This window comes from Pelophylax lessonae, assembly GCF_965119305.1.
Source record: "Pelophylax lessonae genome assembly, chromosome: 2".
NCBI classification, from domain to species: Eukaryota; Metazoa; Chordata; class Amphibia; order Anura; family Ranidae; genus Pelophylax; species Pelophylax lessonae.
In genome coordinates, this window is record NC_138769.1 from 99078219 (window position 1) to 99106209 (window position 27991).

The 27991-nt window shown below is 41.6% G+C and overlaps 1 protein-coding gene across 1 annotated transcript; it reads right to left on the reverse strand.

Annotated features, from left to right (window-relative positions):
- Positions 1 to 24744: 24744 nt before the first annotated feature.
- OLIG2 (oligodendrocyte transcription factor 2) lies at positions 24745 to 27594 on the reverse strand. The gene is made up of 2 exons (XM_082245679.1): positions 27495 to 27594; positions 24745 to 25963 (listed from the first exon to the last, which is right to left on the reverse strand). Exon 2 carries the CDS (start codon positions 25943 to 25945, stop codon positions 25055 to 25057), a length of 891 nt encoding a protein of 296 aa, XP_082101805.1. The 5' UTR covers positions 25946 to 25963; positions 27495 to 27594; the 3' UTR covers positions 24745 to 25054.
- Between the last annotated feature and the right edge of the window lie 397 nt (positions 27595 to 27991).

Here is a 27991-nt window from a genome sequence, read left to right on the forward strand (position 1 = left end):
CATTAACCTTCCTAGCGGTATTCCCGAGTGTGACTCGGGGTTAGATTTTAGAGCCAAAAGCGGTAACCCCGAGCCACACTTGGGGTAGCGCTAGGAAGATCGCTGGATCCTGGTAGAGGTTTTACTTACCTTTTCTCCGGGATCCAGCGAAGAATGCGGGCGGTATGCGGCGGCAGAGCTTCCTCCCGATCGTCTGCGAGCCCCGGCTTCCGTCTCCGGCGACGCGACGTCCGCCGGGGGGTGGAACCGGCGGCAAATTCAAATGTAAAACACACCAAACACACTGATACCATTCAAAATAAAAAAAATTCACATTACATTGCCCCCCAGTGCCCTTTCCTGCAGTTTTACTGTACTTTTTATGTAAATATATATATATATATATATATATATATATATACATATATATATATATATATATATATATATGTATATACATGTATATATATATATACGTAATTCTTGTGAATGAGCAGCCCAAACCAACTGTATACATTTTATATATATATATATATATATATATATATATATATATATATATATATATATATATATATATATATATATATATATTATATATATATAATAAATGTATACAGTTGATTTGGGCTGCTCATTCACAAGAATTACATGCAAAATAATTGTACCGCTTTCAGCACCTAAAATCCAAAAGAATCATACCGCCAGGGAGGTTAAGGGGGAAAATCTTCCGGTCCAGAAGTGGTTAAAAATGATGATTTAAATTGAGTTGATTTAAATTAAGCCTTTTTTCTAGTTATTTAAATTATGATTTCAATCAACTTGATTTAAAAAAATCCACCCTGATAGTAAATGATATAAAGGTTCACTTTACAAAGATCGCACAATCACGTGCAAGGAAAAAAAAAAACTGCATTTTTGCTTGCAGATGATTGGATGATGGAAGTCAGCAGACAACAGACAGCAGCATTGTCAGTCTGAGGGAAGGGGAGTGTTATGTATACTAGCAGATTTAGATGCACTAACAAATTAAAGCCAGACTCCAGCTCACATTGCATATACACAAGTAGTTACAGCAACAGTTTTTTTGTTTTTTGGATAAAGGATTTACGCAAACAAATAAAAGCTGATCATTTTAGGCACCCCTGCCAGTTTTACATGTTTTGTCTCATCCCTGTAACTGATACGTTTGGAGGAGAGTTTATTGAAAAAAAAACAACAGACTTACTGGCCAGATAAATATAGATAAAAGAATGCCTAAAAAATAAAACAAATGCAGCAACCACCAGTGCCGGGACAAGGTCATCCAGCGCCCAGGGCAAGGATGCCAAACTGGGCCCCCCCCTTACCTTAGGGTTAGAATCAAGGCACCCCTCTATCCCTGCAGTAAACCATTGTGCCTAGGGCAGCTTCTCCCTCCTGCCCACCCCTTGTCCCAGCCCTGGCCACCACATTTAAGAGTTGTAAAAAGTTGTTTGCATGGTGATCACAGACATCATGTCAGAGTCTGCTGAGGATTTTATTATGGAGGGAAGGTGAAAAGAGAGGGAAAATAACGGATGCCGGAGAATGTGGAGGGAATGAAACCCAATATTCCCCGACATGTGCACAGACCAATCATTCCTCCAAGCACCAGCTAATTGTACTTTGCTACACTGTGCCGGAGAGATACCTGTGCCAGATGGCATGTTACTGGGGAGGTGGCAGCTTGTCAGCTATATCTATACAGTATATTGTAGCTCTCTTTATGTACAATCAACCTGGAGGCTTTTGCAGCCAATATGGTGGGCTGTGCCGAAGAGGACCTGTGCCTCTCGTGGTACATCAACCTAGGGGTGCCAACTCATCCCTTTAAACCAGGACACATAATATTTACACTGGTTCTGAGGCTGATATAATACACATAAGGCACTAATGCCTCCTTTCCAGTGAGCGGTACGGTTTGGTTCGGTTTGATTCGGTACGCAATTTTTGCCGTTTCCATTGTCAAAAGTTGTGAAGGGTACCCTAATTCCGAACCGTACCATACCACTTTTTTGGGACCCTTTATTTCGGGTACCAAGCACATAAGTACCGTACCAACAGGGTGGAGCAATACTGTTGTGGTACTGTTTTTGCTGAGGTACTGTTGGTGGTGGAAACACAAGCCCGATCAAGGTGACCGTTCTGAACCTTACTGAACTGTACCGAACCGAACCGTACTGAACTGTACCGAACCGAACCGTACTGAACTGTGCCGAGCCGAACCGTACTGAACTGTACCGAACCGAACCGTACTGAACTGTACCGAACCGAACCGTACTGAACTGTGCCGAGCCGAACCGTACTGAACTGTACCGGACCGAACCGTACTGAACTGTACCGGACCGAACCGTACTGAACTGTACCGAACCGAACCGTACTGAACTGTGCCGAGCCGAACCGTACTGAACTGTACCGGACCAAACCGTACTGAACTGTACCGGACCGAACCGTACTGAACTGTACCGAACTGAACCGTACTGAACTGTACCGAACCGAACCGTACTGAACTGTACCTTACCGAACCGTACTGAACTGTACCGAACCGAACCGTACTGAACTGTACCGAACCGAACCGAACCGTACTGAACTGTACCGAACCGAACTGTACTGAACTGTACCGAACCGTACTGAACTGTACCGGACCGAACCGTACTGAACTGTACCGAATCGAACCGTACTGAACTGTACCGAACCGAACTGTACTGAACTGTACCGAACCGTACTGAACTGTATCGGACCGAACAGTACTGAACTGTACCGAACCGCACTGAACTGTACCGGACCGAACCGTACTGAACTGTACCGGACTGAACCGTACTGAACTGTACCGAACCGAACCGTACTGAACTGTACCGGACCGAACCGTACTGAACTGTACCGAACCGTACTGAACTGTAGCGAACCGAACCGTACTGCTCAGTGCAAACGAGGCATTAGTGAGTTTAATTACCACCCTAACCAGTTCTGGACCGGAAGGTTTTCCCCCTTTAATGACCAGGCCATTGTTTGCGATTCAGCACTACTTTACTTTAATGGACAATTGCGCGATTGTGCAAAGCTGTACCTAAATAAGGTTGATGTCCTTTTTTCCCACAAATAGAGCTTTCTTTTGGTGGGATTTGATCACCTGTGTGATTTTTATTTATTGCGCTATAAACAAAAAAACAGCGACAATTCTAAAAAAAATATATATGTATTTTTCACATTCTGCTATTTAGCATTCCCCCCCCCCCCCCCCCCCCAAAAAAAAAAAAAAAGTAAAAATCAATTTTTGTTCATCCCTTTAGGCCAATTTGTATTCTGCTACATATTTTTGGTAAAAGTGCATTTTGATTGGTTTGCACAAAGGTTATTGCGTCTACTAACTACAGGGAAAGATTTATGTCATTTTTATTTTTTAGGTTTTTTTTACTAATAATGGCGGCGATCAGCGATTTTTAGATTGGACCCCTAACTGACACTTTTGACACTTTTGGGGGGGCCAGTGACATTACTACAGTAATCAGTGCTAAAAATATGCACTGTTACTGTAATAATGACACTGGCAGGGAGGAGGTTAACCTAGGGGCAATCAAAGGGTTAAGTGTGAGCCTAGGGGGGTGTTTTCTAACTGTATGGGGGAGGGACTTGTTAAATGAACACAGAGACCTGTGAACCTATATAGAAGGATCACAGGCACTCTGTGATCATTTCAGAGAGAACGGTCAGCTGTGTTCTCTCTCAGCGGGAAGCGATTGCGGGTGCCCGGGGGCAATCGCTATAGCCGGCCCTGTGGATCGGCATCCTGGCTGCCTACTAAGGACGGGCGCTCGCCCCCAGGAGCACTCCCGCGAACCGAAGTACCCATACGACGGTTCACGCAGCCGAGCCAGCCTGCCGCAGTATATCTGCGGTTGACGGACGGCAAGCAATTAATCAGCCACAGAATCTGTGTAATTCATGTGTGTCCTGGTTTAAAGGGATGAGGTGGCAACCCTACATCAACCTCATATTACATTTTCAAAAAAATTGAATTTTAAGTTAAAATTTCTTTGCACAGCACATAGCACTTTATTCACATGATTACTGGGGTGTTGGTCCTTGGATTCGCCCTGACAGTCCTGGAGGGAGGGGGGAGAAAGTGTCCCCTATGGTCAGGTTCTCCTTGCTTCAGCAGGTCCCATGAAGAATGGGGTCAGCCTGGTCTTTCCCTGGTGGACCCAGAGTACTCTGTCCTCATCAAGAACCTTGCACCCCAGAGGTTCAGAGTTAGGGTCCTTTATCTTTGGAAGAGGCTCATGTGTTACACCCTGTGCACTTCTTTTTGTGCGCTCACATATTTTTTGCACATGGTGTTAGCGTCACTGCACCATGGGGTAAAGATAAAAAACAAATTAATCGCTTCCAGACCGTCCCACACACATATACTGCTGCAGGGCGGCCCTTTAGCGCAAAATTGCGTACCTTTTTGTCTCTGGACCTGTGGCGCACATGCACACTGCCGGCAAACCACTCCCACTGTGATTGGACACGGCGTGAGCCAATCAGTGAGTCCGGCAGACATGATATTTGCCGGCACCCGCCGATCGTTCCCGAGAGAGGCAGAACGGCACTCTGCCTATGTAAACAAGGAAGATCCCCATTCTGTCAAAGGGGAAGATGGAGATCCTGTGGTTCTGCTAAGCTAATCTCTTTCTTCCCCCAGTCAAAGCACCTCCCACACAGTTAGAAAGCACTCCCAGTGAACACAATGAATTCTTTGATCCATCCTGATGTTAACCCCTTCCATGCCAGTGTCATTAGTACAGTGACAGTGCGTTTTTTTTAGCACTGATCACTGTATTGGTGTCACTGGTCCCTAAAAAGTGTCACTTAGGGGGTTATTTACTATAGACAAATCCACTGTGCACTACAAGTGCATGTGGAAGTGCAGTCGCTGTAGTTTTGAGGGGGGACATGCAATGCAAGGACAGTAAAAAAACAGCATTTTTGCTTGCACATGATCAGATGATAGAAATCAGTAAAAAAAAAAAAAAAAAAAAAATTCCATAAATCTATCCCAAAGTTTGTAGACGCTATATCTTTTGCACACCAATCAATATACGCTTATTGGGATTTTTTTTTTTTAACCAAAAATGTAACCAAAGATTTTTTTTTTTAACCAAAATTTTTAGCAGATTACATACTAAAATGATCAAGAAATTTAATGTTTTACATTTTGTTATTGGGTATGTTTTATAGCAGAAAATAAAAAATATTGGGTTTTTTTTTTTTTTTTTCATCATTGTCTGTCTTTATTTATAGCCCAAAAAATAAAAAAATGGGGAGGTTCAAATACCACTAAAAGAAAGCTCTATTGGTGGGAAAAAAAAGGACATCGATTTTATTTTGGATACAGAGTCGCACGACTGCGCAATTGTCTGCTAATGTAACGTAGTGCTATATCACACAAAATGGCCTGGTCATGAAGGGGGGTAAACCTTCCAGAGCTGAAGGGGTTAAAGTGGTTATAAATGCATTGAATGCAGTAAGATAAAACAAACCTTATGCCTTTACAATCCCGTTAACCACTTAACGCAAATCGACGTAGGTCTACGTCGGCTGCATTTAAGTGGTTGTACCGGGGTGAGGCCTGCAGCTAGAGGCATCTCCCCGGTACCGTTTTTTAGAGCCGGCGGTCGGCTTTCCGGCAGTAATGACCGATGCGGCTTGGGAGCCACTCGATCGTTACCCTAGAGCAGAAGGGGATGCCCCCCCTCCCACCGCCTTCCGCAGCTCTGCCCGGGTCTACCGAGTCTCTGTAGTAGAGTCAATATAATACAAATAATTGCTGAGCACTGACTGCAAATAGAAAATCTATTTCTAATGGTCCTACAGCCTGAGATCCAGGGCCGCTGATAGGGGGGGGACCACCAGCCCTCTTGTAGGGGGCCCGAGCACACAGGGGGGCCCACACAGAGAGGGGGATTAGTGATGGACAACAAATACAGAAATCTTCCTCCAGCACCTGAATCTGATCTGTCCCTCTCCCTGCTATCAGCTTTTATCTGTTGAGAAAGAGACAGTTGTCCCTCACTAATCCCCCTCCCTTGTGTGCCCCCCTCCCAGCACTTATCTCTGCTCAGGAGTTTATTTGTAACTTTGTTTCTCTCTCTCTGTCTCTCTGATCACGGAGCTCCAACTGCCCAGCCTGTATAATTTTCTCATCTCATCTTCTTTTTTATTTAACATAGTTTTTTTTTTAGATTTAGCAGGAATTATGCGAGTTATGTTATATTTGTGTCTGATAATAGTGATTTTGTTGTAATTTTAGCTAAATATATCTTTAATATTTTCTTGGGGGGGCCCTGCCAGGTCGTCTGTACGGGGCCCCGTGATTTCTAACAGCAGCCCTGCTGAGATCCATCTGTACATATAGGAGATGGAAGTGTTTGCCCTCTAGCTGGGTTCCCCCTCCCGGAGGAGTAATTCCTTGCACTAGTTGAACCCTCTGTACATTGGGAGGGGTGGATAGTTGGGAGCTGTCCATGGTGTTTCAGGAAAACTTTAAATTCCCTAATGAAGTCAGAGAAGACTTTGCGGAGGGATTTGAAGTATTGTAAAATATGTATTAGCTGGTAAACTAAGACTTTATTTCCAATAATTATAACTCTGTCACCCTATGGACTTATTATGTCTAAGAGACAAATAGAATATAGATTACACAATAAAAAGAAACGGTAGATTGACGATGTAGCATCTTATGCCTGATATGCTATTTTATTTATTTCAGGTACTTATATAGTGCCATCAATTTACGCAGCACTTTACATATACCGTACATTGCACATTCACATCAGTCCCTGCCCCAAGGAGCTTACAATCTAAGGTCCCTAACTCACATTCATACATACTGTACACATGCTAAGACCAATTTAGACAGGAGCCAATAACCTACCTGCAATGTCTTTGGAGTGTGGGAGGAAACTGGAGTACCCGGAGGAAACTCATGCAAGCACAGGGAGAACATGCAAACTCCAGGCAGGTAGTGGTAATGGGAAGGCTCTGATTTTTTAGGGGGATTCTGATGTGATGGGGAGGACTGTGTGTTGTTGGGAAGGCTCTAAATATAAAGGGAGACTCTGATGTAATGGGGGGGATTCTGTGGTGATGGGGAGGCTCTGATGTGATAGGGGGACTGTGTGGTGGTGAGGAGGCTCTGATGTGATGAGGGACTCTGATGTGATGGGGGGGGGGGGGACTCTGTTTTGATGGGGAGGCTGTGATGTTATGGGGGGATTCTGATATGATGGGGGGGGGGGATTCTGTGGTGATGGGCAAGCTCTGATGTGATAGGGGGACTGTGTAGTGGTGAGGAGTCTCTGATGTTATCGGGGGGACTCTGTGTTGATGGGGAGGCACTGATGTGATAGGGGGGACTGTGTGGTAAAGTGGAGGCTCTGATGTTATTGGGGGACTCTAATGTAATGGGTGGACTCTTTAGTAATGGGGAGGCTGTGATGTAATTGGGGACTCTGATATGATGGGGGGGGTCTGTGGTAATGGGAAGGCTCTGATGTGATAGGGAGATTGTGTAGTGGTGAGGAGGCTCTGATGTTATTGGGGGACTCTGATGTGATGGGGGACTCTGTGGTGATGGGGGCTGTGATGTTATGGGGAGATTCTGATATGATGGGGGGATTCTGTGGTGATGGGGAAGCTCTGATGTGATAGGGGGACTGTGTAGTGGTGAGGAGGCTCTGATGTTATTGGGGGACTCTCATGTGATGGGGGACTCTGTGGTGATGGGGAGGCTGTGATGTTATGCAGGGTTTCTGATATGATGGGGGGATTCTGTGGTGATGGGGAAGCTCTGATGCGATAGGGGGACTGTGTAGGGGTGAGTAGGCTTTAATGTTATTGGGGGACTCTGATGTGATAAAGGGACTTTGTGGTGATGGGGAGGCTCTGATGTGATGGGGAGGACTGTGTAGTGATGTGGAGGCTCTGATGTTATTGGGGGACTCTGATGTAGTGAGTGGACTCTGTAGTGATGGGGGGGCTATGATGTTATGGGGGTGGGACAGTGTGGTGATGAGAAGACTCTAATGTTATGGGGGGACTCTATGGTGATATGGAGCCTCTGATGTTATTGGGGGACTCTGATGTGATAAGGGGACTTTGTGGTGATGGGGAGGCTCTGATGTGATAGGGGAACTGTGTGGTGAGGTGGAGGCTCTGATGTTATTGGGGGACTCTGATTTATTGGGTGGACTATGTAGTTATGGGGAGGCTATGATGTTATGGGGGGGACTCTGATATGATGGGGGCATTCTATGGTGATAGGGAAGCTCTGATGTGATGGGGGGGGGGGCAATATGGTGATGAGAAGGCTCTGATGTTATGGGGGGACTCTATGGTGATAAGGAGCCTCTGATGTTATGGGGGGTATCTGACAACCCCTCCCTCCCCGCACTCTAGTGGTGGAATGTTCCTGACATCATCACACCCATATCTGGCTCTAGACATAAAGACGTCAGGAACAGTCCACTGCTAGACATGGGGAGATATGTTTCCTGGAGGATCAGGCTTTGTGTTCACCCCTAGACCAAACAAGCAAATACCCCATGCAGTTCAGGCACAGCCCTACTGCACAAGAGAAAAAATATTTTGACCAAAGTTGGGCTTTAAATTTCACTCCAAAAACATAAATCAATAGAAAACACATTTCCCAGCTACATGATTATCAGTAGAAAGAAAACCTCCTTTACTCACATGGTTTATCTATAACAGACCGACATTCTCAACAAGGATTCTATGAAACCCTAGAGGTCCTTCAGAGGTTACCAGGGGTTCCCTGAGCTTTGGCCTCATAACCTCCCATTTGATGGATCTGGCATAGTTCCAGGGCCAATGCTACTTTAAGGGTGGCATTCCAATCAGCACTATAATGGGGTCATTCTTTCCACTGACCCCCAATGTAAGGGACAGTTTCCCACTGACCCCCAATGTAAGGGACAGTTTCCCACTGACCCCCAATGTAAGGGACAGTTTCCCACTGACCCCCAATGTAAGGGACAGTTTCCCACTGACCTCAATGTATTCGTATTAGCAGAGGTTCCCCTAGACCTAAAATGTTTCCAAGGGTTCCTTGGGGGTACAAAGGTTGAGAAAGGCTGATTAAAAGACTAGGCAAAAATGACATGGTCTCTGGCAAGCATCAATGGTGTTTTTGTCACAAGAAAAGATCCAAAATAGTTGAAAGGATCTTCCATAACCAGAAGCCATTTAAAGCCCATTTCAACTTTACAAAACCATCAAACTCCACCCTAACTGCACCCGTCCCTTTGACTCCAATGCCAAAACATTTGAGGAAACGAAAAACGATCCACCTTGTACTCATCTAACATCAGCAGAGTAAATTATGATTGCTGGTGTCTTTTTCGCATTTTTAATGAAATTATGTGGAATGTAGGGCAAGACGTGATTTGTCTGTTCCCCGGGCTCAAGAGCGCTGACTCTGAGTTCCAGAAGAGTGTAAGGGCTCTTTCACACGGGTGATCCGATCAGATCCGCCTGTCAGTTTTTTAGGCGGATCTGATCGGATCCTCCATGCAGCTCTATGGGGCAGCAGATGTCAGCGACGACACCTCCGCTGACACCCGCTGCCATCCGTATCCGATCCTGTGCGTGAAATCCGGACGGATGGAAACCCTATTTTTCCATCCATCCAGGGATCGGATCGGATGAGAACGGACAAGCGGTCCGCTCTCATCTGATCCCCCATAGAGAGCAGCGGGAGCTGTGACACCTCCCTCTCCACACAGCAAGCAGAGACGGAGCTGTCATCCGCCGGCTCAGCGGGGATCGGCGGATCGATCCCCACTGAGCAGCACGGATCCGCCTACGGAGGCGGACCGTGTGAAAGAGCCCTAAGAGAGGAGTCTGGGAGTTGTGTAAACCCCAAAAGGAATTTTTCCAGGCTCCCTTTGAGACTCTTTGCTACAATATACAATATATCAGTCATAGCTTTATAACCACAACCTGTCAAGGCGTGAAATCCAGTAGACATCTAAAGGTATGCTATGGTATCTGATACCAATCCATTAGTAGTAGATCCATTATGTTCTGTAAATTTCCTGAAAGTAGACTTGTTTCTCTAATCTCCAGCACATCCCAAGATGCTCGATTTGATTGAGATCTGGAGAATTTGTGGGCCAAGGGAACACATCAAACTTGTGTTCCTTAAACCATTCTTGAATTCATCAGACCAGGCCACCTTCTTCCATTGCTCCTTGGTCCAGTTCTGATGCCTTCACATGTAGGCATTTTTGGCTGTGGACATGGGTCACCATGGGCACCTTGACTGGTCTGTGGCTGTGCAGCCCCCATACGCAACAACTGTTATGTGCTGTGTGTTCTGACACCTTTCTATCGGATTAAGCATTAACTTTTGTTCAGCTACAGTAGCTCTTCTATTGGATCACACTCCTCACGTGCATTAACCGCTTAACGATCGCCCGCCGCAGTTATACTGTGGCAGACAGCTGCTCCTGCACAAACCGCCGTAGGTATACTGTCGCCTGCAGTTGGGGGGCGAGCGCGGGGATCCCGATGCACGGGGCAGGTGGCTCCGATTGCCGCCTGACACCCGCGATCGTTCCCTGCTGAGAGAGAAGGACAGTTGGCTGTTGTAAACACAGCTGACCGTTCTTCTCTCTGGAATGATCACAGAGCCCCTGTGATCCTTCTCTGGTCTGACTAAACAAAGATTGAACTTTTTGGCCTGAATGGCAAGTGGCATGTCTGGAGGAAACCAGGCACCGCTCATCACCTGGCCAATGCCATCCCTACAGTGAAGCATGGTGGTGGCAGTATCCAGCTGTGGGGATGTTTTTTCAGTGGCAGGAACTGGAAGACTAGTCAGGAGCAAGGGAAAGGTGAATACAGCAATGTACAGAGACTTCCTTGATGAAAACCTGCTCCAGAGCGCTCTGGACCTCAGACTCGGGCGAAGGTTCATCTTCCAACAGGACGAAGATCCTAAGCACACAGCCAAGATAACAAAGGAGTGGCTACGGGACAACTCTGTGAATGTCCTTGTCTCCTTGAGTGGCCCAGCCAGAGCCCAGACTTGAACCCTATTGATCATCTCTGGAGAGATCTGAAAATGTCTGAGCACCGACACTTCTCATCTAACCTGATGGAGCTTGAGAGGTCCTGCAAAGAAGAATGGGAGAGACTGCCCAAAAATAGGTGTGCCAAGCTTGTAGCATCATACTCAAAAAGACTTGAGGATGTAATTGGTGCCTCAACAAAGTATTGAGCAAAGGATGTGAATACTTATGTACCTGGGATTTTTTTCATTTTGTATTTTTAATAAATTTGCAAAGATTTCCAACTTCCTTCAGGTTATAATGATAGGGTAATGTTTGCAGAATTTTTAGGGAAATAATGAAGGTAATCCATTTTGAAATAAAGCTGTAACATAAAATGTGGAAGACGTGATACGATGTGAATACTTTCTGGATGCACTGTGTGTATATACATATATATATGTATATATATATATATATATATATATATATATATATATATATATATATATATATATATATATAAATGTCAGTTTCTTTATATGAGAATAAAAACATTAAAACACAACTGTGTTGGTGAAGCAGTTATTGTGCCTGTGTCTTTGTTCCTCCAGGGAGAATTAGAAGGAAAGGATTGGAAATGAAACCTTCTGAGCAGCAGCTTCAATACCTGCAAATCCTGCCACATTACAATGGGATTAAAGGCTGGCCCCCCCTCCCATCTCTCCACCTGTTGTGTGTTGTGCCATGGCCCAGCCCTCTGGGCAAACCTCTGCCCCCTTTAAGCCAGTGCTGTGCATTGCTGAGGCTTCTCCTCTTCTGGCTGATGTGTTTGTAGCTGACTCCTGGCTAATTACTGAATGTAAAAGACACAACGAATGTTTCCTAATTAGTGCCCCCTAATTCTCACCTGCTCCTACCCTCCTACTATCTTGCCCCATAGCCATTCTGATTGGTAAAGCCGGCCTGCTTGTATCTCTAGCTTAGTGATGGGTATTATGCTGGAGAATAAGTGACAACTGTGAAGGTAGGAGAAGACAGGGAGGAATTCTTAACAGATTGGAGAAACAACGACAGAACAACTAAATAATTCCACAAAAATATTGGATATATAAATCCTGATTTTATAAGAATTTCACATTTTAGTTTTTTTTTTACAATTTAGGCTCTTCACATCCAGTTGAAGCTTACATTTTGTTAAAGCAGTATTACACCCAAAAGCAAACATTTAATATATTGCAGCTTACCAATTCTTTTTCAGACTTTCTTTCTAATATTTTCACCTGTTGATCCTGCCAGTAAGTCTGTTGTTTTTCAAAAGAACACGCTCTCTTGCAACTGTAGCAGTTAGAGGATGAGACAAACAATTTACTGCTGAAAAAAAAACGGTTTGCTGTAACTGATTATAAAGTGTGACCTGGAGTTTGACTTTGATTTGTTAGTATATCTAAATATGCTAGTAGAGTTGAGCGGACACCTGGATGTCCGTGTTTGGTGGGTTCGGCCGAACTTGAAAAAAAAGTCCGGGTCCGTGACCCGGACTTTTTCCGAACTTTACCCGGACACCGAACCCCATTGAAGTCAATGGGGACCCGAACTTTTAGGTACTAAAATGGCTCTAAAAAAACAATGGAAAGGGCTAGAGTGCTGCAAATGGCAGCAAAATGTAGTTAAGAGCATGGCAAGTGCTCTTAAAAAAATCCCCCTTTATATTTGTAATTTTTAAATAGCAGATTAGAACTGCACTCTGTAGTAAAATATAGCTGAAAGCTGCACACAACAGACTGATAAAAATATATTTTTTTCTCCCTCCTCCTCCTCAGTGGTCTCAAGTGAGGGCAAAAAGATCGTTCACTGCACCACCCCCCACACAGCAAAATCGATGTAGATCGCTAACGGACGATTGTTCTGTCCTGTGTCTCCTAATCTCTCCCTGCCTACTCTCTCCAGCCTGTCCCTAAAATGCTCAAATATCTTTCCCTGCCTACACTCCGACCTGTCCCTGCATTCTTTTCGGGCACAATGTTTTTTTTCCCTGTCTGTCCCTAACCAGCAGCAGCCAGCACCATTATGATGTGTGCTCTCTCCCTACACTACAGCAGACTGATGCACCGCGCTGTGTCTCTCGAGCTTATAAAGACCTGGGTCACATGCTTTAGATGGCCAATCACAGCTACTAATACATTAGTAGGCATGGCTGGGATGGCTTAAGGCACACCAGTTAAACGCTTGTTGATTGGCTGTTGAAAGCCCGCCATTAAAACCGCGCCATTACATACAAAACAGGAAATAAAATTACCGAACACGGATTTTAAACCCGAACATACAGTAAAGTTTTCGGGTCCGTGTCCGGGTAACAAAAATCCAATTATCCGGTACGGACCCGAACAATACAGTCCGTGTTCGCTCAACACTATATGCTAGTACATCTAACACTCCCCTTTTCCCAGACTAATAATGCTGCTGCCCAACATATGTACCTTTTTCTGGGGTATACCTACAGTGGATATAAAAAGTCTACACACCCCTGTTAAAGAGGAAGTAAATTTCCTCTGCAAACATTTACCTATAGGTAAGCTTATAATGAGGCTTTCCTATAGGTAGTGAAAATATCTCCTTAACGTGTACTGCTTAGGAGATATTTACATTACATGCAGCCAGTGACATTACATAAATGTATAGAAATTCATTAAAATAGAGTAGACATGTAACTAATAATTAAATTAAATTAAATTAAATTAAATAATATAATATAATATATACAAATTTTTGGTGGACAATCAGCAATATATATAAAAGAAAGATATATCCAAAAGAAAGATAGATCCTGCTTTCTCTCTTTCTTTTATATATATTGCTGATTGTGCCCAAAAAAATCAGTACACCTTATATTATATTATTTTATTTAATTTAATTATTAGTTTACTCTATTTTAGCGAATTACTATATATTTATTTAGACTTGTTTCTGTATCTGTCCATATTATTGCAAAATGCACTTTATTTATGGCCGTCGTTTTTTTTCCCCCGGCTACTGCCGTCAGCAGTGTGGTACGAGATGGAAGGTAGGCGATGTCAGCGTGCTGAGCCTTGTGATCCCCCGATACCGCTGCCCCTACTTAAGTGGGGTACGCACTAGTAGAAAATCTGCTGAAAATTCCCATCCGAGGTAAAATCGTACGATTTTCGCCTAGTGTGTTCACAACTTTCAGCAGCCGACGCCGACATTTTCCACGAGGGACAAACACCAAAATTTTTATCGTCTGTCCCCAGACGACCAATTTTCGTTTAATGTGTATGCAGTACGTCCGTGAAAAATCGGATACGAAAGACCGCGCATGATCTGAAGTTCCTGACAACCCGGAAGTCTAGGAACAAATGTCCCGTAAAAAACAAATTGGACGAGAAATTTCGAGAACATTACGCACTGACAACTAAAAACGGTAATGACCGCTGAGCATGAGAGAGAAAAATCGGAGGATATTTCGTCTGATTTCCGTCAAGTGTGTACAGGCCTTTAACCACTTGCCGACCGCCAGCAGTACATATACTTCGGCATTCATTTTGCACATAGACAAACAAACAGCTTATTTCTTCAGAATAACAAATGATAGGAATCTGCTACAAAGTTTGGTAAACTCTCTGCAATGTACATAGATCACCCAGGTCGGGGGAGGGGGGGGGGGGTCCTTTTTTCTCAACAAAAGTTGAGCTAATCTTTAATTATTAGAGATATGTGTAAGCGTTGTGCTGTCTAAAATAATCCCTAACATACTAATAGTATATCTGGTGCCAAAAGAAACTATGAGGGCCGGTTCCCATTAGTGCGATCACAGAGATCACATGTAATTCGGAGCGCACTGCTCCTAAATGACATGCGATCTCTGTGCGCCGCAAATTTCAGCCATACAGTTTGTATGGCTGAATTCGCACCGCAATCGGTCTAAACACACACATGACCCTTTTTTTTAATCCACAGCAGAATCGGATCGCATGGTGGTTCACACTAGTGCGATCCGATTCTGTGCGAACTTTCAGATCGCACTGCGATATGCAATCTCAACTGGGGGTGTCGTTAACTTTTAATTGACACCCACTGCGTATCGCATATGGCAGTGTGAACTGCCAGGGGTGCGGATGCGATGCGGGAACACGCTGCATATTCGCAGCATTCCCGCATCGCAGAAGTGTGAACCGGGACTCAAGGTCAATATTAAATTACTACAACTTTAAATATTGCTTGTATATAAATGCATAAGAAACAACAATCATACGTTTGTGTTGAATTCCAAAATGTTCGGAGATGTGTTTATTTTATAAGTGCTTTATAGTGATGCAGAAGCTTCCTTCACATCAATTCATCCATGTGAATTCAGTCCCGGTTCACATATATGCGATGTGGGAATCCCGCGAATCCACTGCTGGTTCCGGCATCGCATTCAACTCGCAGGCAGTTTACACTGCCATATGCGAATCGCTGGGGTGTCATTACTAAGTTAACGACACCCCCAGATCAGTTCCCATATCGCAGTGCGAACTGTCACTTCGGTCATGAATCGGATCGCATAGGTCTGAACACCCTTAGTCTCCCATACAGCTTCTCCAGAAAAATTGGGGTCTTGGTTCCTTTAAGACAGCTTCTTATGAAAACTGACAACAGAATTGCTCCAGTGGCATGTTAAAAAAAAGAGGGGTAAAAAAACAGCCTCCCATTGTGTAGTATTAAGATTCATGCACTTTATTATTTTAAAAAAATGCACTCACATATTAAAAAAGAAAAAGCCAGCATATCAAGAGAATAGGTGCATGTACTCCAAACTTCTGAGTCACCTCTTGTTTCTGCCCCCTACCCACCCCGAAGCAGTGTCCCTTAGTTCCACCCCCTACCCACCTCTCAGTACCTCTCAGTACCGCCCCTTTTAGAGACTACACAACCAAGTATAGTTTTGTGGTCCTAAGTAATTTGTATAGAATGTGTTAATGATAACAAGAAAAGCAGTAAAATAGATCCCCTGCAACCGGCAACAACAGGCCCCCCTCTCAGCAACAATAGATCCCTTCAGCAACAATAGATCTGACCAGCAAAAATGTATCTCCCAGCAACAATAGAACCCAGCAATAATAAATCCACCCAAGCAGCAACAATAAATCTCCGAACAACTACAATACATTCTTCAACAATAATAGACCCCCAGAAACAATAGATCGATCCCCTGCAACAATATGGCCCCCCAGCAAGAATAGGTAAACTCAAGCAACTATAAACCTCCACCAGCAACAATAGATCACTCAGCAGCAAGCATTAATAAATCCTCCAACAAATAGCAACAGTAGATCCCTCACTCAATTGTAGATTCCTCACAGCAACAACTGACCCCTAAGCAACAAAGGATCTCCCCAGCAACCACATGCTTCCCCAGCAACAATACACCCCCCCCCCCCCCCGTAACAATAGATACCCCCACAACAAAAGATCCCCAAGCAGCCAGTATCAAAATACATTCTGTGCTGGAGGTGCCGGACCTGCGTTCCCCCAAGTTCCCCAGTATTTCTCTTTGTTTATGGGGGGGCTGGGCAGCTGTGTGCCTTAATCAACCCTGTCTGTACTGTGCAGGCAGATCTTCATTATCAATTGTAACTAGATTTGAACACTCTCTGTCTTAGCAAAGGGTTAAAGGTGTAGACGCTGGGATCCTTGCATTGTATATTAATGAGGACAGACTTGGGACAGGTTCACTCTAACATTTGAAAAGCTTGCAGTCATCCATGACACCTCCTCCTGAGAAACATCTAAAAGGTAAGACATTTTTTTTTCTTTTTACAAAATCAGCATGCTGTGTGAATGGGAACAAACATTGAGGGGTTTTCTCAAATTTGACTGCAAAAAAGAAAATACATTTTAATATAAGTTGAAGAGAACCTTTATGGGACAGCCTGAAAACTGGGATAGTCCAGAAGTCAAGGAGGTCAAGCAACTAGAAACAAAGTAGATTAAAGAGGCACTCGGAGGAGGGATTATGGCTAATATAAGGTAATATCAGATGTCTTATGGTGCCTACAGAGTTTAGAGCAGCCTTAGCCCACCAGGGTTTCTTTTTGAGGTTTTTAGAGGTTTTTAGAGGTTGCTTGATCAGTGAGCAATTTCTGCTTCTCAGATATGTAACCACTAAGACCAATTATCTGTAAGAGGGAAGATTCTTCCCTCTGACCAACTCAGTGGGGGCGCGTTCTTCTTAATGGCCACCAATGTCACAAAGCCCTTTTCTAACTGACTCCCAGTTTAAGAAGACCCTTACTCTGCTGCTCACCAATCTAAACAGCCCTTCCACCACTTACCACCTCTCTAAAGGGCCCTTGACTGACAGGGTCTTTCCCCACTGACCACCAATCTAAGCCACCTTTCTTCCCTGACCAAAACTCTTGGGGGCCCTTCACTACCAGTTTAACAAGGTCCTTCCCCCACAGCAATGGTTCTAAACCCTATGGTTCCTCCTGAGGTTGCCAGAGGTTCCTTGAGCAATGAGCAATTTCTGCTTCTCAGATAAGTTCTCCTGACACCATTGATCTTTTTTAGCTATCTGGAAGAAGGTCGTTCTTCTCAATGTCCACTAGTGTTAGGAGCATTCATCCCACTGACCATCACACTAATGTATCATGAGTTGTAAATATAGTCAATTTTAGCAGTGGTTCCCTGAGACCTGAAAATTATTTCAAGGGTCCCTCTGTGTTTAACCACTTGCTGACTGCCGCATGACTATTTACTGCGGCGGTCAGCCCCTCACAGGCAGAGTGACGTAGGTCTACGTCGCTAACCTGTGAGGGTCTAGGGAGCGAGCGCGCCGCCAGAGGCGCGCTCCCGCTCCCGAGTGGTCACAGACCCCCCCCCCGCGCGTGTGACCGGCGGACCCGATCATCCGCCGGTCACTCACGATCGTCGGTGGAGAGGGAGAAAGGCAGGCGGCTAGTGTAAACAAGCCGCCTGTCATTCTCCCCGGTGTATGAATGGTGATCATATGGTTCTACTATGTAGAACCGTTGATCACTGTTCATACATCTCAAGCCACAGCCAATCACAGTTAGAATCACGCCCCTAGGGACACACATAGCCCCTCCCTCTCAAAAAAAGTTAACCCCTTCACTGCCAGTGTAATTTTACAGTAACAGTGCATATGTATAGCACTGATCATTACTGTAGTAATGTCACTGGTAACCCCAAAAGTGTCAATAATGTCAGTCAAGGGTCCGATCTGTCTGCCGCAATGTTGCAGTACCGCAAAAAAAATCGCAGATCGCCGCCATTACGCGTTAAAACAAAACAACAAAAATGACAAAAATCTTTCCCTTTGTTAGTAAACGCGATAACTTTTTGCGCAAACCAATCAAAATACGCTTTTTGCGTTTTTTTTTTTTACCAAACATAGGTAGCATAAAACAAATTGGCCGAAAATGTTAAAAAATTTTGATTTTTACATTTTTGGGGGGGGGGGGGGGAAATTCATATAAAAAATGTGAAAAATATTGTTTTTTTTGCAAAATTGACGCTTTTTTTTTGTTTATAGCGCATGATCAAAAAATCGCACAGGTGATCAAATACCACCAAAAGAAAGCTCTGTTTGTGGGAAAAAAAGGATGTCAAATTCGTTTAGGTACAGCGTCGCACGACCGCGCAATTGTCCGTTAAAATCACCCAGTGCCGAATCGCAAAATAGGCCCTGGTTAGGAAGGGGGTAAAATCTTCCGGGGCTTAAGTGGTTAAAAGGTTGAGAAAGGCTGTCCCACTGACCACCAGTCATGTGGTGCTTTTTATCTTTCCCTCACTAACCACCATTTATTTGACATGCCTTAATTTATTATTTCTATACATTTACATGCAGACCTAGCTGTCTAGCAAGCATCAGTGACAGGGTTTGAGCCACATTATAACACTACCAGGGGAGGGGGGCTTACAGGGGTCACCTTTTCTTCATATTAAATATTCATTTTTTTATTATTTTTTACAATAAACAACTGCAACAACTATTCAGGAACCCCTGATATTGTTGTAATTAGTCCCAAATGTCAATATCGCTGGACAGTTTTATCTGCATGTACTATATATGTGAAAAAAAAACATACAAGGTAAGGCATGTGAAATACAATAAAGAAAGTCTTATACCTAATAATATCAAACAGTAAATAGAATATTATTATTATTTTTATAATTATTATTATTATTATTATTATTATTATTGTATAGGATTTATACATTATTTCCAATGACAGTGACCCTTTAAGAATTGATGCTTGCTTACTAGGGTGGATTTACTAAAGCAGTGAAGATATTTAAGCAAAGCAAAGTGAATGACCACCTAGCTCAGTACATAATGTAAGGTTGTGTTCCCTTTAACTATTCAACCATCATTTTCCAATAAGGAGAATGTAGTGTAGATGGACTAGCAGATTTAGGACTTGTCTATCAAAATAAGTTGAAGATCAGATGACACTGTTAGGCTATATGTAAGCTGGGCTTAAAAAAAGGACAGTTCCCCTGGCAGAAAATAAACGCTCATATAGAGCATTTTGTACACAGTTTAGGTGAGTTTTGGAGAGTTTAGCGGTATTTTCTACCAGAAAGCTCCAGTTATGCAAACCAAAAGATTTTTTTTTTTCCTGCCTCTAAATGTTGAGCTTAGAATATGCCTGTAATCGTCCTGATGTGTATATACACATAGGATAACATTGAGCTGCTTCTACAGGTAAAACACAAAACTTCTGTAGAAGCAGCGATTTTAAGTTAATGTGCATGGACCCTCAAGCAAACAGTTACAGCAACTGTTTTTTTTCCTATTGGGATAAAGGTTTTTACATAAATTAATAAAAATTGACAATTGTAAGCACTCCTGTTAGAGGTAAATAGTTTGTCTCATCCTTGACACTTTTTAAAAAAAAAAATAGGTTGGCTTAACAGACTTGTAGGCTGATCACCAGGTGAAAATAGAGAGAAAAAAGCCTAAAAAAAAACGGAAAAAAAAAAAAATGATTGCAGTCAACACAGCTAAATAGGCAAGCTGAGAAATATTATGTTGTTGTTCTTGGCTTTAATAATACATTAAGAAAAATACTGTTATTTGCCTATTTTGGAAAAAACATGGATCTGCTTAGTAAAGTGTACCTGTCAATAGTCCCAGAAAAATGAATCTGTGAAAGTGGATTTTTTTGATTATTTTGCAATTGTACAAACGATAAGAATATATATATATATATATATATATATATATATATATATATATATATATATATATATATATATATATGTATATTTATGCAAGTATATATATATATATATATATATATATATATATATACACACATATATATACAGATAGATAGATAGATAGATAGATAGATAGATAGATAGATAGATAGATAGATAGATAGATAGATAGATAGATAGATAGATAGATAGATAGATAGAGTTTTATTGCATTTGGGTTCATTTACAAAGAGCCTGTTCATTTAGTAGAGTAAATATTCACTGAGTTTAGTAAATATAAGAAGAGCTGTTCGCTGTTCGCTTTGAATACCCAAAAAAATACAAGGGAAATAAAATAAAATAATAATAAAAATGTGTTCTGGATTGCTTGACTAAACTGAACATAACTTCAAGGTATTTACTATAAGCTCAATGAACATTCATTTTGCAGTGAGCATCCTCTGTTCTTTTAGTAATGCAGTCCCATTGCATCTTACCTCTTGACATGTTTATGCTATATTTAAAAGTATTTTTATATTTTACATTTATATGAATCTAAAAGTCGATTTTGCAATCAGATTTTAAAATGTATGGCCGACTTTAGCTGCATGGTTTGCCAAAGTTGACACAAAAAAATTCCAGTGTGCAGTTTACTTTATTTTAGTTACAATGTACTTTTTATTGTGTAGCTCAATTTATTTGTATTCAGTTGTTCTTTCGCAATATATATTCGTATTATGATTTATTTATTTGTTACTTCTTCATAACTCAGTCATTCCCTATTATTAATCAATTCAAGTTCTAATTTATGTTAAAGGAAAACAAATCAGGGACGATTTGTCTTGTGCTTATTTTGTTTCCGTTCACAGAATTTCATTTTTTATGCTCCATAATTGTTTGTTACTTTTTTAATATAACACAACTTTTCCCTATTGTTAATACTTTCAATGTCTAAACTGAATTACATATAAACAAATAGAAGAAAATTCAGAACAAAATGTTTCCGTTCCCAAAGTAATATAGATCATTCATAAAACACAAACAAAAGATCTTTACTTAAAAAATCGTTTATTTAAACCATTTCATCAAACGCTTTCTTTCCAAACCAAATAAAGTAATAAATATTTTAGCATTCTCTTTCTTTTTTTTTATACAAAAATAAACAGGTGACCAAAACTTTCTGTGGGGCAGGCAGTAAGGTGGTGGAAGGGGGGAAAGGCAGGCAGTGAGCAAGCACAAGGCAGGCAGTGATATAGGACAGCTTAAACTTTAATAGGCTGATTAACTAAAGGAGTAGAGAATCTTTACACAATACATTGTGGGAATAAGAACTTCAATTATTCAAACAATTGCAGATTTAAATAAGTAAACAGGAATTAGCTTTTTACTTGATTGGATAATGGAAGTGACTAGTCACACAATATATTGGAGGAAGATTCTTAACTCCTCAGTAAATAAGCCAGTAAATATGGCAACCAAACGCTTTTCACTTGCTGTGGAACCACAGATCCCAGCATGATGCAAATGCCTTGCGAGATTTGCACTTTCACCTTGGGTGATGTGGCACTGGTTTCTTTTGCACAGGTTCTGTATATAAATATACATATATATATATATATATATATATATATATATATATACAGATACAGATATAGATATAGATATAGATGTAGATGTGGATATCTATATAGTTATAGATATAGATATATCTATATATATCTATATATATATATATATATATATATATATATATAGATATATCTATATCTATATCTATATAGATATCCACATCTATATCTATATCTGTATCTGTATATATATATATATATATATATATATATATATATATATATATATATATATATATATATATTTGCAGAACTTTACTGTAAACACTGTGCAGCCATAATAATCTTCAATGTACATTTTCCTTGTGTATAAGTGCACAAAACATGAAGTTTAATTGTTATCAAATTATTTACAAAAACCCATACCTTAGAAAAAAAAAATATATATATATATATATATTTTTTTGAATAAGCATTAGCACAATGCAAAAACTTAAAAAAAAATCTTGAAGAACGACAAATTAAATGAAAGGTATTTTACTAATGGTCGTGAAGTTCCATCGATATGTTTTTTTTTTTTTTCCAAAGACCTATTTTGTTTATGTATTTATTTAATTTTTATTGTATACCTAATTAAGACCTTTTAGTAAATGCCCCCCTTTTGTGAGTTTATTAACCGCAAAATGTATCATGAAAATGTTAAATAGAATATAGTTATATATTTATATATTTACAAGTCTGTTATTCTATTAAAAAAAAATTAGAAAAAAGGAAACAATGATAAGACGTGTGCTAAGGTTAATAATAAATCGTTCTATAAAGGTCTTAAATTTTTGTTTAGAAGAAAAAGAAATGAAGTTGTGGCAGAGGGGGTGCGGCGTGCTGATTGGACGAGAGGATTGCGCTGGGGTTTGGGGGTGACCCTCTCCAATCTGGGCTTCAGTCAATCGAGTTGTGGGTGGTCGCCAGTGAATGGTCAGTCTTTTACAGCAGAGAATCCTTCTTGATCCCGCTGCAGAGTCCATTTTAAGAGTCCTTTGATGTCCCCCCCTCTATTTCATTTCACAAGCTGCCAGATAAAATAGCGCCTGTATCCCTTCCCAGCTGCCTCTGTGCACCTCTCTATTGCAAACCCAGTGGGCATTGTTCCCATTTGGTCATTGTCTCCATTGCCTGCAATCAGCATCCCATCAGGGGGGCATCTATTAAACCGGTGACAGAGACAGCCAGGCTGAAATGACGCAGTGGTCGGTTTGAGGGCTTAGCTTTGAAAAAAAAAAAAAAAAAATATATATATATATATATATATATATATATATATATATATATATATATATATATATATATATATATATATATATATATATATATATATATATATATAATAAATTAATAAAAGGGGAAATAAAATTAAAAAATGGCAAAAAATGTAAAATATTATTTAAAAAAATGCAAAAAAATGAATCTGCAAATATAACTTGCGCCAAAAATGTCAATGTGCGCCAAAACTTTTTGAAATATACATAGGAGAAATTCAGAGGGGTGACAGGCAGGTAGGTTTTGTGGACTCAACTTGGACGCTTGTTTTCCATTGCCCTATTCATGAAAACTGGGTGACAGATGTGAGGGACAGTGATGTAAAATGTGTCACAGATTATCTAGAAGTGACAGTTGATGCACTCTGATGCAGCTAGCAGGCCACAAAGAGACGTTATTAAAGAGTTTGCATAAAGTTGTGGGGGTGGGGGGGGGGGGGGTGGCTGTGCTTGGGATACCCAGTTTGCTGATTTATAGTTTGCATTGATTTTTAGATATCGATCTGAGCTAAGAACATTGCAGATTAAAAAAAAAAAAGTGATCTGTACCCCCCCCCCCTTCTTCCCTTTAAAACTGCAAAATAGAACCAACTGGCACCCAGAACTCAGCATCATAAACCTGTGCAGCAATGACGTCACTGTAGTATTTGAGTGACAGACCTTGGACTCAAGCAGAGCTGGTCTAGTGTTGGTTCTGGATGGACCGAGCCATTGAAAAGAGCCCGAACCCCCTTCTTATCATAAACAATCAACTTCGTGCAATCTTTATCCCAATTGGTAGGACATACACGCTTCGATTTCTTTTCTGATCGACCTCTCCCGATATAAATAATCGATCTATAGTGAACAACCTGTTCAGATTTCGATCCATATTTGGACGATCCAATTGTAAGTTATCTCATGCAATATCAATGATGGAATACCATCCAATTCATGGCCAGAACTGCTAATCGATAGAAAATGATCAATAATTTTCCATTCTTGGCCTACAGACTCAGTTTGATCGAAATCAATCTAGATCGATCAGAAGGGGAGTTGTACCTATTTGATTAATTTGATAAAATCACACATCGATCACATAGGAATATTACGTTCAATATTATTCTGCCCTGACCGATAAACACAGTTTGATTGAATCCAATCTAAATCGATTGGAATGGAAGTTATACTTATTTGATTAATTTGGTCGAATCAATGAATTAAGAATGGAAAATGATCGATAATTGTTCTCCCTGGCCAATAGACTTTGCTTAAACAAATCTGATCTAAATCAAGTCTAACTCTATTGGAAGGGAAGTTTTGGCTATTTGATTTTGTTGCTCTAATCGAGCTTCGAACGGATTAAAAAAAAATCGAAGCGTGTATTTGCCACAATTAGGTGTGCAATTTTGCACCAATGATCGGCCCTGGCTGTTCGTTGCCGATGTATGTAGCAGGCCTGGTAGGCTTGTGCTTTTATTCTCAGATCGTTCCTTCATGCTTTTTGTGGACACAATAAAAAATCGCATGTGTAGCTGACCCCTTGCGACGTATCCTTTACATTGTTTAACACTTTACACGAGTGTCTATGTGATCGTACAGACTTCATCACACATGATTAAAGCATTCTGTAGTGTGGTATTGTCTGTGCCACTTGATACGGCCAACCTCAGTCTACTTGGTGTTTGAATTGGACTTTTATCGGTCCCTTCCCCCCTCTTTGCCATAGTTTGTTGTTCTAAAGGGGAGTCCTCATGGAACATGTCCTGCTTCCAGCATTGATCTACTCGTCCCCTAAAAGCTGCAGGGCAGTCCTCTACTCTGCCTGATGGCAGTATTTCTCCAAGTCGTGGCCGACTGGTAAGTACATGGAAAGTTCTAAAGGACTTCTTTGCCATGAAAGTCATTTGGAATCAGAGGTGAGTCTGGGTAAGCTGGAGCCACTGAGGTGATGGTGAGCTGCAGTGGGCACCTGGCACATACTACATGGGCAAGGCATGCCACTCCAATGAGGAAAGCCTCCACCCAAAGGGACAGAACTGGGGCTGGGGGACTTGAGAAGACCATGAGAGACATGATTGGAGGATGGAGGGGCAGGAGGTGGGGGTGGGGGTGGTGGGGCTGCCCTGACAGCTGAGAGGCCAGAGGTGGCCAAGGAGGCAGCTGTGGGTGGAAGCAGAGGGTGGTGGACTGGGTGGCCAACTGGGTGTCCAGATAAAGGGTTTGCATGGCTCATGCCCCCACAGGCTGATGGGTGGTAGGCGGCTGCCGCAGCGGCTGCAGCAGCTGCATGGTGATGGTGCCCCCCATAAATCTCACTGACCAGCCTCTTCATCTCCTCCAGGGAGTTAGTCAGCATCAGGATGTAGTTACGTGCAAGGAGCAGGGTGGCGATTTTGGAGAGTTTGCGCACGGATGGCCCATGGGCATAGGGCATGACCTCCCTGAGCCCGTCCATGGCGATGTTCAGGTCGTGCATTCTCTTCCTCTCCCGGCTGTTAATCTTCAGCCTTAGCTGCTGCAGCTCCGGCTCACTCATCTGCTTCTTGTCCTTCTTGGCCGCTGCCGCTGCAGCTGCTGCAGCCGCCGCCTTGAATGCTCCCAGCTTGTCCCCTGCAGCCGCTGCCATGGCCATGGCGTTCCGCAGCTCGGCGCTCAGCTCCGCGGGGGATTCGCCCATGGTAGAGGAGGACACGGCCGCCGAGAAGCCGCTTCCTTTCCGCGAGTGCAGAAACAGGTCATCCACCTCGGGGGAGGAGGCTCGGCTGGAGCCCAGGCTGGCGTCAGAATCCATGCTGAGAGTGAAGGGGACCTACAGAGAAGAGATGGATATGGTCATATATCATATATATGTTATATATTGTCATATATACATAATTATCAGTAGTAGTATTATACAGGATTTACATTTATATATATGTGTATATATATATATATATATATATATATATATATATATAAAGAATGAAAAATCTATACATATGTAGTGAATATATGTAAGTGAACACAAACACACACACACACACACACACATACATATATATATATATATATATATATATATATATATATATATAGATATATATATAGATATATATATAGATATATAGATATATAAAAAATATATGTGTTTTATATGTATTTTATATAAATATATTTGCAAAAAATGGTAATAACAGTATATATATATATTTATATATATATATATATATATATATATATATATATATATATATAAACACAAACTAATCTATCTATCTATCTATCTATCTATCTATCTATCTATCTATCTATCTATCTATCTATCTATCTATCTGTATGTATGTATAACTAAAATAGTCATAGCAGTCTCAACATAAGAAAGTGCAAAAGCAATAAACTAAAAGATACAATACAGTGTCATAATAAGAAGTTACTATTTACGAATATTTTAACCCCATAATAATTTACTTAGTGCCACTAGAACATTTGTTATGTCTTATTATTATATCTCCAATCTACAATAAATCAATGAACCCCTTGCCTTTGTATACATACTACCTTATTCATTCTCTTACATTGGTATCCCACCAGTATGTTTATACTGTAGTGATGAAAGGCCCTGATTGTATCTATTATACCCAATTACACAATGATTGGGTCCTCATTATACAGTCACTGGGTCAGTAAGAGGGCCTATTATAGCTGGACACTCTTCAGTAACAAGCACCTAAATCATAACTGACTCTACTAAAGTCACATACAGTTCTATAGGTAGAAATGTACCATTTTACACTGATTTATTAAAGGAGTCACCCTAAACTCCCCTGCATGAATTACAATATCCAATAATCAAGTACTGGAGGTTGCATAAAATGTAGGTCACTTCAATAAACTCATAAAGTTTAGGTGAAAGAAGAGAACACTGCTGGTTATATGATAAAAAGACAATCACGGCTGTCCAAAGGCTAATCCTAAACTACACAGGAGAAGCAGTGCTGCTGATAACAACAAAAGATACAATAATAATAATAATAACAGCAATAGTAACATACAGAATATTGTTTCCAATGATCACTGTCATAAAATAAATATAATACTGAACACTGACAATGTAACAAAAAGTTTGCGTAAACTGAAAACAAAGTTTATTTTTTAACCACATTCATACATAAAGATTGGGCAGATTAGCAACTGATTAGTTCAAGTCTGCTGATAGTACAGTAAGTATATTTTGTTACATATTTTATATATCTATATATATTTCTTTATTTCCCATCTCTCTGATTTTGATGACAATAAAGTCCCCAGGCTAATTGAACCCTTTCCTATCATCCTGGACCCAGGGACCCCCTGTCACTTACTTGTCTGTTGAATGAGATGGCCAGCTCGGTGGGTTGTTGTAGCAGCTCCCAGTAGCTCTGTGCTGTGTGTGACACAGTGATGGGCAGCACCTTGCCTGCAGCTTTGCTTTTATACCCAGACTGGGGAGAACAATGTCATTGTTCAGGACAGGGGGGAGCTGGAAGCCAATCAGGGGCGGAGGGGGGCGTGACTTGCTCGGGGCTGAATGAGAGGCGCGAGCCGAGCTTTGTGCCCGGGCGGCGTCCAATGACAGCTTTGCTGGGGGAAGACTCCGCCTCCTCTGTTTGACAATGACAGTTTCTTTTTTTTTTTTAATTTGAAAAGCAACATTGCGGGTCGGAAGATTGCCCTCCACCACCGGGTTCATCAGTGTGAGAGCCTAATAGATTGTACAAACACTCACCGGGCACAATGCCCCTCTCTGCTCCTAGATGGGGGACACAAGCAACGTCCATCAATGGCCAGCCAATCACAGGCAACCCTCCCTGGGGTTAGG